The sequence below is a fragment of the Alexandromys fortis genome, unplaced genomic scaffold (genome assembly GCF_014885135.2).
Source record: "Alexandromys fortis isolate MF-2015 unplaced genomic scaffold, M_Fortis_MF-2015_v1.1 scaffold_199, whole genome shotgun sequence".
Lineage (NCBI taxonomy): Eukaryota > Metazoa > Chordata > Mammalia > Rodentia > Cricetidae > Alexandromys > Alexandromys fortis.
In genome coordinates, this window is record NW_026068074.1 from 1,905,803 (window position 1) to 1,924,433 (window position 18,631).

The 18,631-nt window shown below is 46.5% G+C and overlaps 1 protein-coding gene across 6 annotated transcripts in view; it reads left to right on the forward strand.

The window, feature by feature from the left end:
- Katnip (katanin interacting protein) overlaps window positions 1–18,631 on the forward strand; it is a 168,264-nt gene that overhangs the window by 76,828 nt on the left and 72,805 nt on the right. For 5 of the 6 annotated variants that reach the window (XM_050121617.1, XM_050121615.1, XM_050121616.1 and 2 more), the window contains one exon: window positions 16,387–16,651. The exons of the other annotated variant lie outside the window; for it this stretch is intronic. In XM_050121617.1, coding sequence (XP_049977574.1) covers window positions 16,387–16,651 — 265 coding nt within the window. The remainder of the gene's footprint in view (window positions 1–16,386; window positions 16,652–18,631) is intronic. 6 annotated transcript variants of the gene reach the window in all.

Here is an 18,631-nt window from a genome sequence, read left to right on the forward strand (position 1 = left end):
GGTCTTCTCAGAAAACATCCTTTTCTTTTTTTACTTGTTTTTTAAGATTTATTTATTTTCATTTTATTTGTATGGGTATTTTGCCTGCACGTATGACTGCATCATGAATGCTTTGTGCCTGTGGAGGCTAGAAGAGGGTGTTGGATTCCCTGGAACTGGAGTTGTATAGTTGTGAGCTTGTAAGCCACTATGTGGGTGCTTGGAATGGAACCAGGTCCTCTGGAAGAGCAGCCAGTGTTCTTAACCACTGAGCCTTCTCCCCAGCCTTATTCTTATTCTTAGGAGACATGTGCAGAATGTAGAAGACAGAAGAGAAGGTCACAGTGTTACAACCACAACAAAATAAAGGCTATACTTAATGTGGGTGGCAGAATGGTAACGGTTGGTGAATGTAGGCGAAAGATATCTGGGTGCCCATTATACTACTAGTATGATAAATTGTGGATTTTACATTTTTCAAAACAAGTTTTAAAAAATTAAAAAGCTAGGGCTGGGAAGATTGCTCAGTGGGCAATGCACTCGTCACACACCATGAGGACCTGAGTTAGAATTCCCAGAACAAATGTAAAGCCATTTGAGGTAGCCAGTGCTCCTACTGGGAGGTGGAAACAGACACAGAAGGCCTCAGAGGCCTCTAAGCTAGCCTGGCATACACCATAGTAAACAGTTGTCTCAAACAAGGTGTGAGCCAATGACACAAGGTTGTCCTCTACCTTGCTCTTCATATCCATACTGTGGCAAGAACCACCACCCACTCCACCCCCAACACACACACACACACACACACACACACACACACACACACACACGCCAGCTTGCTCTGCTTTATCAGAACCAAGTCCCAGTGAAGGATGATGGGAACAAGAAGACAGACAGGAGCGCAGTGGCATCCCATCCAAGTTCCATTGTGATGTCTGCTATTGCGCTGAAAGGGCTGCACTGAAAGGAACCCGAGTTCCTCCACAGTGAAATGCATAGTTAGTTCCAAATAAAGAGTGAACAATGAGCAAAGCCCCTGTTTCCCTGGGCCTGTCCACTGAGGTGGGTTCTGATCCGGAGTTTGGGCTCAGAGCCCCTTTCCACAGCTCCCCACAAGGCTATAACTGCAGCAGTGCTGGGGAGCACACTTCTAAAGAGAGTGTGATGTGTACAGGTCATGATGATGGTGACTGAAAACCCTGTTGGAACTTAATTGTAGGATAACAGAATTTGCATGCAGGTCATAGCCCAGGAGCTCCTGGTGCTTGGGGAGTGAGCCTGCAGATTAGAATCCACTTCAGAAGAAGGAGTATGCTTTGAGATGCCCTGTACCACAGGTATGGGAACTAGAAAAGAAAAATATTTCAAATCATAGTTAAAAGGTTAAATCGTCAACATTTAAATCTTTTTTATTTTCGTCATTTACTTATTTGGGGTGTGTAGAATGAGGACCACTTTGGGAAGTTAATTCTATTCTGGTAATTCTAGGGATTGCCCTCAGGTCAGGCTTGTGCCACAAGTGCCTTTGCCACTGGGCCATCTCGTTGGTCTCAAACTGTGAGCTCTTTTTTTTTCCCTCTAAAAATGTATTTTAAATTATATGTATGTGAGCCTGTTTGTAGGTGTGTGCTTATGTGAGTACAGGTACCCATGGAGCCTAGAGGTATGGGGTCACCCTAGAGCTGGGATGCAGTTGGCTGTGGGTGCAGGGAACCAAACTGAGATCCTCTGGAAGAACATGCTCTTAATGGCTGAGCTATCTCTCCAGGCTCTAACATTATCAGCTCTTAAGAGAAACCAAGGCACAAGGAAAGACACAAATTCTAATAGGTTATATTAGTCAAGGTTGCTATTGCTGTGGTGAAATACCATGGCCAAAAGCAACTTGGGGACGAAAGGATTTATATGGCTTACATATAGAGTCTTCGTCCGTTGAGAGGAAGCCATGGCAGGAATTCAAACCAGGTGGGTACCTAGAGGCAGGAGTTGATGCAGAGGCCATGGAGGAATGCTGATTACTGGCTTGCTCCCCTACCCTCTGCTTGCTCAGTCTGCTTTCTTGTAGAACCCAGCCCACCAGCCCAGAGGTGGGCTGTATCCAACCCACATCAGTCACTAATAAGAAAATGCCCTATAGGTCTGCCCCATAGCCAGATCTTATGGAGGAATTTTCTCAACTGAAGTTTCCTCCTCTAAGATAACTTTAGCTTGTGTCCTTGACATAAAACTAGCCAGCATATGGGTTGAGCAATAATGCCAAAGTCTTAGAGATTTCAAAGCAGTTTCATTTGCTTTTTATTAGGACAGGATATGGCTATGTAGCCCAGACTGGCTTCAGACTCTCAATTCTCCTACTTCAGCCTCCAGAGCACCAGGATGACCTGTGTGTCTGTGTATGCCGGATAGGTTTGTATTAGTACGACACAAGGTAGAGTCATCTGAGAGGAGGACCCTCAATTGAGAAAATACCTCCATAAGATTGGGCTGTAGGCAAGCCTGCAGGGTATTTTCTTAATTAGTGATAGATGGGGGAGAGCCCAGCCCATGTAGACGGTGCCATCCCTGGACTGGTGGTCCTGGGCTCTATAAGAAAGCAGGCTGAGCAAGCCATGGGGAGCAAGCCAGTAAGCAGCACTCTTCTGTGGCTTCTGCATCAGCTCCGGCCTCCAGGTTTCTGCCCAGTTTGAGTTCTTCACTTCACTTCCTTTGGTAATGGACTGTCATCTGGAAATATAAGCTAAAATAAACCCTTTCCTTCCCAAGTTGCCTTGGTCATCATGTTTCATCACAGCAACAGAAACCTTAACTAAGACAGTGCCCTCCCACCCCCTAGCTTTAGTAAGTTTTAAAGATGGACCCTCCAGTTGGGAGGGAGATTATGTCTCAGCTCTGATTGGCTCAGGCAGACCAACAAGCTGATTTGTAAGAGGGCCGTGGAACCTTTTCCCCAAAAGATTTGTGTAGGGGTGGGGGCGTTATGCAGGAAGAGTCCAAAAGAGCAGGAGGTGTTAGATCCCCTGGAACTGGGTTATATAGGTGACTATATATATACATATATATACATATATATGTATATGTATATATATATATAAATACTGCTATGTGGATGCTGGGAACCGAACCTCAGTCCTCTGCAGAAGAGTAAGTACACTTAACTGCTGAATCATCCATCTCTCCAGTTCCTGGGATCTGATAACTTAATGAGTATACACAAGTAAGTTTTCCAGGGGTGGGGGAAAAGGGAAAACAAGGTGGTTCTTGGGAGAGGGTGAGCATAGGGGGAGTGACTGTGGTGGCTCTCTGTGAGACAGGAATGTTGTACTTGATGAAAGCTCCTTGTTAAGCATAGATACACGATGTAGCAGTTCCTGGCTGGGTGGACTCGCCTGTGTTTGGAGAAGGAAGCTTGGCCTATACACAGTCAAAGCTGAATTAAACATGGGGGCTGCGCTGCTGATGGTAAGGTGCATGCTTAGCACACACAAGGCCTGGGTTCCGTGATAGCCCAGAATAATGCTCTTCTCACGAAACAAACAATTCATTGTTGTTGTTTGGCCTTTTGAGACAGGCTGGCATTGAACTTAAGATCTGCTGTCTTGTCAGATCTCCAAGTTCTAGGATAATTGATAAATTTTGTCTTTGTACTTTTGTCACATTCAAAACATAACTTAGCTGGGTGGTGGCGCACGCTTTTAATCCCAGCACTCTGGAGACAGAGGCAGGTGGATCTCTGTGGGTTAGAGGCCAACCTGGTCTACAGAGCTAGTTTTAGGACGGGCACCAAAGCTACAGAGAAACCCCTTGTCTCAAAACAAAACAACAACAAAAAAAACCAACCAAACAAACAAAACCCTCCCAAAACCATGATTTGGACCAGAAGGGTGAAAAACAAAAAACAATGGCAATGAGATAGAGTTGGGTAGGAAAGACATTATTAGTTAAGACCTGGAAAAATAAGTGCTGAAATTCAAGATGAGGAGGGGCCGCGGCAATGGGCAGACAGAGCAGCTTCAGCTCCCCAGGCCTTCAGCTGACCCACCTGGCCCACTGTGGCCATCATTGTTGCTGTTTGACTATTAATTAGAAAACCTTTTTTTCTGAAAATGTGTTGAAATAGGAGCGGCGGCGGGGCTGCGTCCCCAACACCCCGGCCGCTTGGCTAGCTCATGCCCGAAATAACAACACACAAACTGTATTCATTTAAAGAGCTGCTTGGCCCATGAACTCTAGCACTTACAGGCTAATTCTCGCACCTGGACTAGCCCATTTCTAATGATGTGTGTAAGCACCCCAAGGTGCGCTTACCGGGAAGATTCTAGCCTAAGTCCAGCCCATCCTGAGCCTAAGTCCATCGTGGGTTGCAGCTGCCTGGGAGAGCTGAGCATGGCGTCTCTGCTCCAGCAGAGCTGTCGGTTCTCTCTGGGAGCAGAGCAGAGTCTGACCTCACTTCCTCTTCCGCCCAGAATTCTATTCTGTTTACTCCTCCCATCTATGTTCCAAGCCATGAGACCAAGCAGCTGGTTTATTATAACTTAACCAATGAAATCAACAGATTGATATATGACACTCCCACATCAAAAATGCACTTCAAGCTTTCCCTGGTCTGTGTCAGGACGATTCAGCTGTGTCTCTTGTAGCTGACCTGCCTGCCATAAACCTTTTAAGGGGCCTGGCTGAGTCACCTTCCTTTGGAGCTCAGTCTGCTTTCTTGTAGAACCCAGCCCACCAGCCCACAGGAGCCACCTTTCCTTTTCCAATAGGAAGGGATGGCTTAAGTAGTTCCTCTTTCTGCCATCTCTGAACTTGAGGCTCCTAGGCTGTAGAAGAACATCTTTATTCCAAATTTAGTATCAGCAGAGAAAGCATGCTATTCTTAGGGCAGGACTCATCCTAGGAGTTGTCCTATAGGTCGCTGGCAGGTAGACACACCTCCCACTTCCAGACCCAGCTCTATCTTGTTGTCCAGTATGCTTTTAGAAATTATTGGATTTTGTTTTTGATTTTTTTTTTCAAACAGGGTCTCACCATGCAACTCTAACTGTCCTGGAATTCATTATGTAGACCAGGCTGGCCTCAAACTCACAGAGGTTCTCCTGCGGTCTCTCCTGAGTCCTGAGGTTAAAGCGATATGCATGCCCAGCTGTGTTTTTGGACTTTAGAAAACTGCCTGGTATAGTTAGTAAAGATGGGCCAACTGCCTGGGTGTGATCCCTGGGACCTAAATGGTGGAGGGAAAGAACTGACTCCCGTGAATTGTTGTCCTTTGACCTCCACATATGTGCCCTGCTGTGTGTGTATCCCTCACTCCCACATATACCAAATGAATTAATAAATATAATGAACTTTGTTTTAAAAACTTAAAAGGAATTTCTGTCCTACTTAGGGTAGAGTAGACAGTGGGTAATTTAGATAGGTGTTCTAAATTTAACGTATATAATGCAGGGCCCTATGGCGTGGTGGGGAGTGCCAAGGATAGCCTTAGTTAGCTGTCACCGTACAATGCAGGGCCTATGGAGTTAAGCTTTCTCTTGTTTTAACTGAAGTTAGGTAGCTGACAAGAGGTATGTTTAATTTTGTAAAATTTTTTATTTTATGTATGTGAGTGCTTTGCCTGCATGCTAAATCTGTGCAACACATATGTTCAGGGCCCTCAGAGACTGGAAGACGACATTGGATCCCCCTGGAACTAGAATTCTAGACAATTATGAGCAGCCATGTGAGTGCTGGGAATTGTACCAGATCCTCTAAAAGAGCAGACAGACAGTACTCTTAACCACTGAGCCACTGCTCCAAACCCAGATATCTTCCATTTTTTTGATAATTAATTCATAATTTTCTATGCTCCAAACAAAACATAGCTATGGCCATATTTGGCCCTTGTAACACCAACTTCTAACTTGCTTTTTTAGACTGAAGACTTTGACAGTCTGGTGAAAGAGGAGCACTTTCTCCTTCCCAGTAGCACTAGAATTAGCCTCTGTGCTACCCAGGACCATTAGGGCAGCCAGAGCTGCCCAGCCAGCCAGCTCAGAAAGAAGCACAGACTGGCCTATGACCTTAGTAGGCCTTGAGCCAGTGGGGCAGCAGCAGGAGGCCAGCAGGGTGGGGCTGGTGCCGTGCTGAGCATGAATGATGCATGCACATGCACAGCAATGCTGAGCCGGCACTAATGCACTAATGGGGCAGCAGAAGGGCCACGTGGCCAACCTGCAACCCCATGTGGGCTCATGCAAACGAAGCTGCCAGATGGAATGTGGCTCACTAAAGCAGCTTTTCCAATTTGCCAACAATAAAGAGTGACCTCCCAGTCAATAATAGTATAAATGGTCTGGCTTGTGCCTCACGTGCATAGCCTATTTAGAATTTCATAAGTATTTTACATTCTTCTCTGTCATTTTATGTAACTGCTAATGCATAAGTGCTTTCTCATTAAGAAGATTCAAACAATCTAGAAGTAAATCTGAAAAAGGCTCTCTGCTTTTAGCTGGGCTGAGTTGGCTTGAGCTGTGTGTGCCCCATTTGGTCATCTGTCTGTTTACTCATTTATTTCTATTTCATGTCATCTTAGCCTTTACTTCTCCCTTCCCTAAGCATTTTGGTTTATGCAGTTGTTCAGGCTCCCTACCCCTGCTCCTATTAACCACATCCACAAGTTCATTGTTCACCCACCCTCAGCACTTGTCTTAGTTGCTGCTCTGTTGCTGTTGAAGAGGCATCATAGCTAAGATAACTCTTATGAAAGAAAGCGTTTACTTGGGCTGGCTTACAGTTTCAGAGGGTTGGTACATAATCATCAGGACAGGGAGCATGGTGGCATGCATGGCACTGGAGCAGTAGCTGGGAACTATAACCTGGTCCACAGGCTAAGAGTGTGACACTGGGCCAGGCTTGGGCTTTTGAAAACCCAAGTGTGTCAGTGACACACTTCAGCTACTCCAGCAAGGCCACACTGTCTAATCCTTCTCAAACAGCGCCACTCCTTGGTGACTAAGCATTCAAGTCTATTAGCCTGTGGGGCCACTCTCATCTGGACCACCACAGCCCTACTCTACTCTGGAGGTGAAAAGGTTGAGTTAGTCTAAGCGTAGCACTGTCTTCACCCTACACTCCTCACTGTGGTGCTGCTGGTGCCATTTGTGTCTAATAAACGGAGGGCTTTACAGGGGCTTTCTTAATTTCAAAGGTTTTCTAGACATTCTGAGTAAGTAGATTTTATTTTTCAAGTTTTGCCTTTCATGTTAATCTCTAATTGACTGCATTTAGGTAGCTTGTTTGATTTTCTGGTTCAGAAGTTACTGAGGTCTGACTTGTGGCCTCCAGTTCATTTTTATGAGTCTTCTTTGATACTTCAAAAGAATAACCATTCTCTTTTTGATGTAAAGTTCTCAATATACTTATTAAATTCAATCATATTATGTGGTGATTTGAATGGGAATGTTCCCCATAGGTTCATGTATTTGAACACTTGGTCCCAGCTGGTGGCACTGTCTGGGAAGACTGTTGAAGGAAGTATGTCACTAGAGGGGGACTTTGAGAGTTTACAGACTTGTGTGACTCCTCTTGCTCTCTCCCTGCTTCATGTTAGTGGTCAGGATGTGAGCTCTCAGCTTGCTGTTCCAGCTGCTATGCTGTTGACTGTCATGCCTCCCTGATGTTATGGTGACGGAACCATAACCCAAATAAGCCCTTCCTCTATAACTTGTCATGGTCATGGTGATTTCTCACAGTAACAGAAAATTTACCGCAGATTGTCAGTAGTGTCATTTAACTTGCTAAGTCTTAAAAGTCTGGTCTTCAACTGCCCACATTAGAATACCAAGAGAGTATTTAAAATGTGAGCTCCAAGCCTACTCCCCAAAGCCATGGAAAAAGCTCAGTGTCACCACTGGGGAGGCAAATGCAAGGAGATCTTTGCGGTTCTCTGGCCAGCCAGGCTAATCAGTGAGCTCCAGATTCAGTGAGAGACCCTGCTCAGAAAGGAAGGTAGAGAGTGAAAAGGAAGACACTCAGAACTGACCCCTGACCTACCCACATGGATGTGCACACAAGTCCACATATCCTCTCCATTCCCCCATTGCATCTCACATACCTAGAGATTCAGAGTAAGAGCTGGATGAGGGTGAAGTGCTTAGTTTGTTTGTGGTGCTGAGGTGAGACTTATGGCCTCAAGCACACAAGGCAAGGCAAACACTCCATTGCTCAGCTGAAACCCCAGCCCAGCATTTACATCGTGAGTAAGTCTTCCTTGGAATGCTCATCAACCTGTTCCTGCCATCATCAGTCTCAGCTGTTGGTCTGCTTCATCAGGCTGATTTTCACAAATGTGTCCATTTTCTTACATCTCTTTAGCTTTGTAGTATCTGTTATATTTTTGTCTTTTTGTCTGATGGTATCAAAATGACTCTTCATGGAATGTACCTTTCATCTATGTGACTACATCAGTGTCATTGTCTTTGCCCATTAAAGGCAGGTGAGAGAACTTGAAAGATGTCTCAGTAGTTAAGAGCATTGCTGTTCTTGTAAAGGACCTGGGCTTGATTCCTAACACTCCAGTTCCAGGGGATCTGACATACACGCAGGTAAACACCCATACACATAAACATTAAAAAGTGAAGAAAAGCAGAGTAGTTGAGGCTGCTCCATCTGAATGTTTGCCCTCTGGATCTTGATTTGGACAATACTTTGTAGACCTCTCCACCCAGCAGACTTTGGTGGTGCTTTTCTTTTTGTCTTTGGGGCACTATATTCTTATAAAGTCACTTGGCATGATTTCTAGCATACTTAATTAGTCACCCTTTGGTGCTCTTCCTGACTTAATTTATCTTTCTAGAAGTGTTAATGATGAAATTAAAAGTTGTAAGACTGCTAGCTGCTTCTCTTTCATGGATGAGTTCCCCATGTGTCTCTGTGGGGATGACAGTCTCCCAGCTTCTAAAATCGGCTTCCACCTCTCCTGTCAAATTCCCTTTTCTTGGATATTAGTTCTTTCTTAAATTAAATTACTCAAGTTGGTGCCTGTCTTTCAAAAGGCTGAATCACCAGAGCATCTGTCCCTTCTTGGTTGTCCTGTTACTTCTTCCTCTACTGTTTGGTATCTCGACATCAGGGCGTGAGCGTAGCTACAGCGTGCGTGCGATGTGCGTGCTCTGTGAGCTGGAGACCTTGACTTCTCCAAACGGCAAACTCTCTGTCGACCTTGGGAAGGTTCTTTTCCAGAGTGTGCCCTGCTGCCCTACCCTTAATCTCACAAGTTGGCTTCACGTGCCTCCCTAAATCAGCTGTGACTGCCTGCTGCAGGGCTTCCTCTTACCTGATTCTGGCTGACTTAGCTGTATGTATACACAAGTGTGCCCAGAAACCAGACCTCAGCAGCCTTCTGCTGAATTTTGCTGCCCATATTTGGTTTGTGACTCTCTGTGCCTCCAGTTCTCCAGGAACGTGCTCTGTGTGTCTCAGATGTCTGCAACCATTCTTCGGCGGCAGTCTCATTTGGTCTCTATCCAGCTGTATCCAGCTTCCACCTCTGGATCCTTCAGCCAGCCCCTGCTCTGCACAGGCTCAGGCATGATGCTGAGATGGGTGTTGCTGAGAGGCTTGTCTGGGGCTTCTCATTAGATCAGGTCAAAAAGGCTCTTATACCTTCTGTTTCCTGAGCATGAGGTCTTTCTTCTCTGCCACCCATTGGCATGCCTTTAGTGGTGGACTAGCACACAAAACATCAGATACTTCATCAATACATCTAGCTTGGAAAATTAATGAAAATCCATGGATGGCAAAGGACAGCAGAAAGGTAAAAATATTGTGCAATCTTTTTTTGCATGTGTATATTATGTATGTGAATGTATGTTTTCATGTTCATACACATGGGGGCTCATGCGTGTGAAGGTACATGTGTATTCAGTGTGTATGCATGTGAGTATATATGTATGTTATGCACATGCATGTTCACATGTGTGGGCTCACACGTGTGTGTAAACGTATATATCTGTGGGGGGTTGTGTGTAGATGTGTGTAAGCATGTGTATGGATGTATATGCATATAGGCCTAAAGTTGTCAGTAGGCATTTTCCTTGGTCATTCTCCACCTGGCTCAGAGTCTCTCCCAGAGCCCAGAGCTCGTTGATTCTGGCTTGTCCAGTCTAGCTAGCTAGCTAGCTTATCCTGGTGATCCCTATCTCTGCCTACCAAATGCTGGAATTACAGTTGACTACCTTGCCTGCCCAGCTTTTATGCAGATTCTTAGATCCAAACTCCAGTTCACACATTTTTATGGCAAGCACTTTATCTGTTGAGTCATCTTCTCATCCTTTATATAATATTTGAGTCATACACAGTATAATTCAAAATTTTCTCAGGTAGTTCTATGCAAACTGATATGCAAAATGTGATTTTGAAAGGTACAGAGTAGACCCGGGCCTGGTAAGACACTCCTATAAACTAAGAAAGCAGGAGGTAGAGGCAGGAGGATCACAAGTTCTAGTCCAGGCAGAGCTACATAGTAAGTCTAAAGATAGCCTGGGAAACTTAGTGAGACTCAGATTTATAAAACCAAGAGCTGGGGCTGTAGCTCAGTGGGAGAGCACTTGCCTGCCCCGTGTAAGGTCCTAGGTTCCATTGTCAGCATTTAAACAGACACACACACGCACACATGAACACAAACACACACACACATGCATGCATGCACGCACACACTACAGAGTGGGCCCTAAAGTTGGGACACAAGACTTGTGTGCTGAGCAGTTTGTGACCCGAGAGCCCCAGGCTATGGGGAGAGGGCTCTTATCAAATGGCTGTCTTGTTGCCAGTCACAAGTTCCATGAGAACAGGAGCTTCAGCTGTCCTGCCCATGTTCCTTGCCTTTGTCAGCTGTGTCTGCTTATGAGAGACAGATATCTTCATAAGAATATTTATTTAAAGTTTTTAAGTTAATTTTTACACTTGTTTATTTATTTGTGTATGGATGTGCACGTGTGTGGAGATCAAAGGAAAACTTGATAGGAGTGGGCTTTTTCCTTCCATGTGGTTCTGGGAATTGACCTCCGTAGGTCATCAGGCTAGTACAAGCACTTTGCCATCTGAGCCATCTGTCTGGCCCCAATTCTTAGTTTTAAAAATGACAATTATGTATGTAGAGATGTGTACGTGTACTCATGCGTGCACACTTGTGTGTTCTTGTGCTATGACCTACAGTGGAGGTCAGAAGATAAAGTGTGCAAGTTGTTTCCTTCTACTACGTGGGAGCTGGGAATCACGCTCAAATCATCAGGTTTAGTGGCAATTGCTTTTGCCCACTGAGTCACCTCAGTGACCCACCCAATACTTCTTAAGTAAATGAATGAATAAAAATAACTTATCAATCAACCAGTACAGGATAAAAAGCCTTTGGGGCCCAGGAGGGTTGTGTGAATGAACTTAGACCCACTTCATTCTGCTTTCTCAGGATGGCCCAGGGTGTAACGCTCCATCTATTAATGCTCAGCATGTTCTGTCTTATCCTCTGGAAAGACTTAAGGGAGGGAGGCTCATTCCGTCAAAGGAGAGTGGACTGGCATAGTTAGTAGCAGCAGGACAGGCTGTGCACATGGAAGCAACTAGTGGAGAGGGCTGAAGCTGGGCCAGGTTACAAAGCCCCTCCCAAAGTTGCTACTGATTCTCCAAGTAGCATTAACTAGGAACCCAGGGCTCAAGTCATGATCTTGTGTGAGACATTCCATATCCAAGCCATAGCACATTCTTTAAAACATGTACTAGCTCCTGGCAGCTTTGTGTCAAAGGTCATCAGTTCCGTCTTCAGTTCTTCTGGAGATATCTGCTCTGAGTTGGTACCTAGCAGGGTAGTCAATAGCCTGGCCTTGGCCTCAACCAGTCAATATTGGAATACTGGCTCTGCCATTACCAGCTGTGTGACCTTGTCCTTCATTCTACTGAGGCGAAATGATGCCACCGCTCAGTGCACCAGGGTGTCGTAGGGCTGAAAGGAGGTACACAGAGAGTTTGGCTGGTGCCTGGAATACAGCAACAGCTTGGTAGTTGAAGCTGCTGTGGTAGTTACTGATGTCATTGTGAGACCTTGGCATTTGATAGTTACCCAGTTTTACTCTTAGCCCAGCAGAGAGAGGAGGCTTGTGGACAGATACTGGACTCCCGGCCACCAAACTCTGGCTGCATTTTAGAAGTGCTTTCTATAGCCATGCCTTCCATCTTCAGCATCCAGTCCCTTACCCTCACCCCCAACTCTTCATGGGGAGGGCATTTTGTGTGCAGTCAGCTCAGTTTCTATGAAGTCTGCCCCATGACCTCCATATGGAAGGTTCCTGAACTTAGCATTTGAAACATTGAACACTGAAATTGAATATAATCATGTTTTAAAGCAAAGTATAAAGTGAGTTTTTCCAGAGAAAATTCTGGGTGACAATTTCAAAGCCCCTTATAGATCCCACAGCAGGGCACCACTTTGAAGTGCCGATAGCTTGGCTTTCAAAGTCACCATCGTAGCCAAGGTCCCGCTCTCACAGATGGAAAGGTTCTGAATGGTTCTTTCTAGAGGGAATGCTGCTTCTTAGAGCAGCTCGCCTTGCTTCTGTAACAGATGGTTTCAGATCACATGAGCATCCCTGGATTCTAAGGTCACTCACCTCCCGCAAGCAAATGGAGTCCTTTTCTTAGTGAGAGAGAAAAAAAAAAAAAGTACAGCCAAGTAGAGGCTAGGCGCTCTCTCTCTCTCTCTCTCTCTCTCTCTCTCTCTCTCTCTCTCTCTCTGTTTCTGTCTGTTGTGTGTTTTATACTTGTAAATACTGTTTGGTCTTCACATTTATATTGATTTATGGAAGAAAAAGAAAGGAGGTTGAAACAGGGATTATTGAAATTCGCTTTCTTTGTCATGAGAAATTCTAGTTCATAAACGATCCATCAGCTTAGTGAATGATGAACTGATATTGAGCTGTGGGAATTGCCATTTGTCTTTCTTTCTGCTGGCTCCCCCAGCACACTGTGTGTTCCTGTGAGGGCAGAGGTCTGGTCTCCTTGTTTGCACATGACTGGCCATCAGCACAGCCTCCCAGCAAGAGTGGGCACATGCTTAGTGAGACCCTGATTCATAAAACCAAAAGCTGGGACTGTAGTTCAGGGGTAGAGCACTTACCTGCTAGGTGCAAGGTCCTGGCTTCCATCCCAAGTGTTTAAACACACACACACACACACACACACACACACTACTAAATGGGCTCTAAAGTTAAGGCACAATCAATGTGCTTTGAACAGTTTTTGACCTAGAAGCTAATGGGCTGCAGCAATGGCTTCTGGAATGGCTGTCTGTTTTATTGATGGAGAACTACTCCATCATGTACCCTGCTGGTGGGCCACGTGGAATGTAGTAGAATCAGTCTTTCCTCAGGGTTTTCTAGAAGGAGTAAGGACTGATGGCTGCGAGCACATGTTCCTCCCGCCACTTAATCACTGTGAGGAGTTACACAAGCTGAGGGACTCTGTTCTTTAAGGATCCCCATAAACATAGGGCTGTTGTCACATAAATGTGGAATTGCAGCCCGTGAAGGGGGCAAAGTAACAGAAGAATCTGGTTCATTGGCCCTGGCTGTATGCATCCCAATGTCTCATGCCTGGAACCGGCTGTGGATAAAGCTTCAATCTACTTTGGATATCAGTGAGGACTGTTCTGGGCCCTAGAGCTGAGTGGGATTTCAAGGACAGTGGCAGGACTCACTTTCCTGGTTGGTTTCCACCTGTTCCTTTTAATAGTTGGGTTGGTGGCGCCACTTTTAATCCCAGCACTCAGGAGGCAGAGGCAGGCTGATCTCTGAGTTCGAGGCCAGCCTGGGCTACACAAAAAAACACTGTCTTGGAAAAATCAAAGTAACTGGGCCAAAATAATAGAGATTCGTGAGCAGAGAGGGCTTTTCCTAGGAACTTAAGCTTACTCCATTGAGAGTTATTGCCAAGTTCAAGTGACCCTGGGGCTCAGGTGTTTAGTCCGGCCAGGTTATTGTGAAGATCAGATGAGAAGGGCCTGAGTGTTGAACAGAGCTCAGGGCATTATTCTGCTGTGAAAGATGAGCTGACGCTAAGGCCGCCATTCAACAGCAGGTGCCCAGAAATTCCTGTTTCCCTGGAGAGGAGGAGGAATTCTGCTGATCTCCGACTGCTCACCACAGCTAGACTTTGATGACTCGAGCCAGGATCTCAGTGTGGCTCCCGTGAGGCCTGCCCAGACCATATCAGCATTATCCTTTGGACACGGTGATGAATGTGTGCTTGCTCTAACACAGGACTTCTTGACCTCAACACAGTCGGCACTGTGACCAGATCATCCTCTGAAGTGAACATTGTCCGCTGCCTTCCAACCAGTCCAGCAGTGTCGTTGCTGGCTCCCACCTACTAGCTGTCAGTGCACTCTCTCCACATATGTTGTGATTAAAAAGGCTCTAGTCATTGCTAAATATCTTCTTGTTAGGGAGAACTATGCCCAGTTCAGACCATGGCTTTATTATCACAGTGCAGTATATCGGGGCATGGTAAGTCAAATGATGGAAGTCAAAGTATGGCCCAGAGGAGTAAATTAATTTGCTAAGGGTCCTGTCATTGATGTCACCTCCTCTAAGGTGTGGCAGTGTCTCCTATCTCTGCTAAGTCACCATACAGACTTCCATGTAATTTACTCATTCAGCAAGTATTTACCAAGCTCCACTGTGCTCTAGACAGTGGTACAGTTGCTAAGTAACCAGCCCTGGTGCTGGTATAGGGTGGGGCAGTAGGAGAAGGAACTGGAAAAGACACAAATTTATATTGTGTTCCTGCTGCTGTTGCTGCTGCTGCAACTTCCCATTGCCTTAGCAGCTTACCTAACAGTGCTGGGAGTCAGAGACTCAAACTCACCTTCATCAGGCTGAGCTCAAGGTGTGAGCAGGCCTATGTGTCTTCTGCAGGTTCCAGGAAGGAATCTGGGTCCTAGAGGCACCTGCTCTGCTTGGCTGCATCCTTTCCATTCAGAGCCAGGACTAGCATCTTTTCTCCTTCCTGCTTCCATTCTTAGGACTTGCTGATGCTTCCTGCCTCTCTTTTGATTGCCCCATAATTCCTCCAGGCCTGCCTCTGTGATCTCAGCAGATCCTTAATTTCATCTGAGAAGGTCTTTTGCCATAGAAGGGCACATGTTCACAGGTCCCAGAGAACATCTTTTGGGGACTTCTCTTAAGTCTACTGTTATCCATTCTCTTTCCCCACCCCAACAAGATTCACATCTGTTTTACCTGTGGAATAGCAGGCATAGGCATTGGGACAAGAGGAAGAAAGGAACCCTCCAACTCAAGCAATTTCAAGGAGTCCAGGCCTGGGAGTAATTCTCTGTGTCTGCCCTCTACCCTCTCAGCCCCTGGTGCAGTCTTCGGGATCTTGCTTCCTCAGGGAGGACAGCATGTATTTGTAGATGAGTCTCTCTGGCTCCTTTCCTGCCTGTAGACCCGGCACCCAGGCAGCCTTTTTTATTTGGTCTTTTGTGCTCCCGTCCTGTTCTAGCTTAAGTGTTTCTGGCAGCTGGATGTTCTCAGAAACCACTTTGGTTACATGGGTGTATGTAGAATTCCCTCCATCAGACCTTCCTTTACCTCCCCAGTCTTCCCCGGATAATCCTGTCTCTGCTAAGGTGGCCCAAGAAATCCACAAACCACAGGGGAAGTCTTGCTGTTGCCTTGGTTTTCTCTCCAGGATATGCTTTCCTGACAGCCAGTCTCCAGGTGTTGCTTCTTCTGCTAGCTGAGTAGAAAAAAATGAGCCCTTGATTCCCTTCCCCTGGCAGTTTCTCCCTCAGCTCCACCTCCTGCCTCTTGCATTTTGCTCAGCAGCTAGAGGAAAGCAGACCTTCAACTTAGCACTTAGCAATCTGTCCAGCTTTTAAATACCCAGGCTCAACACTGACAAGCTTAGTGTCCCATGGAACCCCAGGACATAGTTGCCTCAGAATTTTCTACATGACAGGATCCCTTTCTTCCAGCCACATGTCCCTCATTTCCTGAGTTCATGCCAGTGGCAGCTATCACATCCAGGTTTCAATCATCAGTCAGTTTGAGTTTTCTCATTTATTTTAAATACACATGCAATAAATTTCAATGATGATAACTAGGACTAAGGTCTGAAAGCAAATCCCAATTTAATGCTCCCTCTTATAAGAGCTGCCTTGGCCATAGTGTCTCTTCACAGCAGCAGAACAGTGACTAAGGCAGTGACCATAAGTGCCGCACCCCATTTCTTTCCCCTCTGACTGTTTTTTGCTATCTTCAGAGCAACACCAGCACCTTGGCGCAGATGCTGCTGGACGTTGGGAGGAGTCATTATTTGGTTCAGAATGTCTATTTTTATACGAGTCCTTACCTTTCATGTCTCCTGGGCTCTCTACAGGAGCTGAGAAAAGGTCTGGGACTCAGCACAAACCTCCAGACGCAGGAGGATGGCTCCAGTGACGAGTACGACTCTATTGAGGAAGACGTCCTCTCTGAGACCGAGACTGAGGACCTCTTAATGCCAGGCCATACCACCGATGAGTTTCCTCTTCCCAGCCAGGACACAGTGCAGAAGGATGTCCCCAAGGACCAGGAGCTGGAAGGCCGGCCTCCCCAGGGCACAGATACCCTTGTGGTGATGGAATTTAACCCAGCTTCTAAAAGTGAGCTCTTCTCATGAGCTTTTTTTGGCCTCTTGTGTCTCTGTATTTAGTCCTAGGACTCAGTGTTCCACAGTGCTTGGAAACTCAGCTCGAGTGAATTCTGGACCAGAGGGAAGCAGCTGGGACCTGTGTACTAACAGGGAAAGGCACCAAAGGCTTCCGAAGACCTCAGGCCTTCCCATGGGAACCATCTTTAGTGTATTGTGGGAAATTTAGTGGCATCTGCATCCCGACTGGTTAATGCAAAGGGGACTGGTATTGCCTTATATAACTGTAAAGGGCAGAGCTGGAGTAGGGCCCATTGCCCTCCCCTCCCATCCCCACTGCCCTCTACCCCCTCTTTCCCTTTGCCCTCTCTCCTCCTCTCCTCCCTCCTATTGCTTCCCCCTTCCGTCAGATTTCCCTTGAGTTAGTTCCATTCTGAGGAAACTTTCTGGCATTCGAGGCATAACTGCCTTCATAGGAGACATGGGTCTTGTTGGGTCACTAGAAAGTCAGTGTCTCTTGGCTCTCAAAAATCACAGTAGCAAGTCTACCACAGGTTGCTGCCACTCCGAATTAGTCTCTTTGGGGCTGATGAGCTGGGCTAACCATAGGACTAAGGGGTGTGATTGCCTCCTACCCGCTCACAGGCGGAGAAGGTGTGGCTAAGGAGAACCTGAGGGATCAAGGAAGCAAGGCAGGCAGAAGCAGCTGCTGTCCACTTGAGGAAGTTTTCCAGAAAAAGCCTTGGAAAGCAGCAGGAACACTATTGGAGCAGGGGCTTGAGCCGTGGGGCACCTGCTTGAAGGTGACCTCTGACCGTTACAGCGAGATGCTGGTGGGGGTGGAGATGGGCCCAAGTGGGCTGCTGTAGCTGGAGTAGTCGGGCAGCCTTCCCAGCAGAGGTTGTGCTAGTGTGGTGCTGGGCCCTGCCTTTCTGGGGCAGGGAACAGCAGACCCAGGGACTCCAAGAGGGTTGGGACTTGGAGTGCAGAAGCAAAGGGTCAGTGTGGCTGGAGCCTATGAGTGAGCAGAGAGTGTGTTAGTGAACGCCTTGTGCTTGATAGTCTCCTCCTGTGTTTGCTTGTTTCCCAGGCCAGGAGGTCCCCGAATACAGAGACCAAACACTGTGTCTGCCTTTGGGGTCTTTAGGTGTTTTCTCCTCTGTCCTTGATCCTCCTCCCCACACTTGTCCTATGTGTGACTTTCGTGTCCTTCAAAGGTTTGACATGTTTGTTATACATCTTCCCATACACACTGAGATACAGAAATGCATTCAGGACTGGGCCTGGGGCTCAGAGTAGAACACGTGCCTACCATGCCTGACACCTGGTTCTGGATTCCATCCCTAGCACCACATACCTACAAGTTTCTAAAAACTGTCTACCACCCGCCGTCAGAAGTCACTCTGCACCACTAGTGTGAGCACTCTTGAGGGTAGGTTCGGCAGCAGTCTGAACCTCCAGCCAGGACAGACTTCAGCTTCCAAGCCTTCATTGAGCCTTTGCATGTGCCCTTCCCACATCTGGTGACCCGGGTAATGCGCTCATCACCCACAAGAATTCCTCTTCATCATCACCATGTGTACCTTTGCCAGCCCTGTCCCCCGATTCAACTTCGTGACTTCGGTCTGCATCCTGTTTTCTCATCTGTTCAGCTGTCCTTCTCTTCAGCTAGACTATGAGTCCCCGAGGACTCTGAATGCATTTTCCTGTGCCCCTTCATCTCCAAGATGCCCTTGCTGGCATCATTGCTTGCACCAATTAAAGCCAGTGCCTCATTGGCCTGCCAGCTGCCCTAACTTTCTGAGGCCTTACCACAGTTGCCATCTCTGTGTGTGCACACGCTGTTAGTAAGGACCTCTCCTGACGGGAAATGTTAGACACGGAACCCTGCGTCTTGCTCAAAGCGTCTCATTTATTTATCAATGCTGTCTATAGATTTCCCTAATCCCCTTCTAGCAAGGTTCCTGGTACAGAAGAGGTCAATAAATATTTG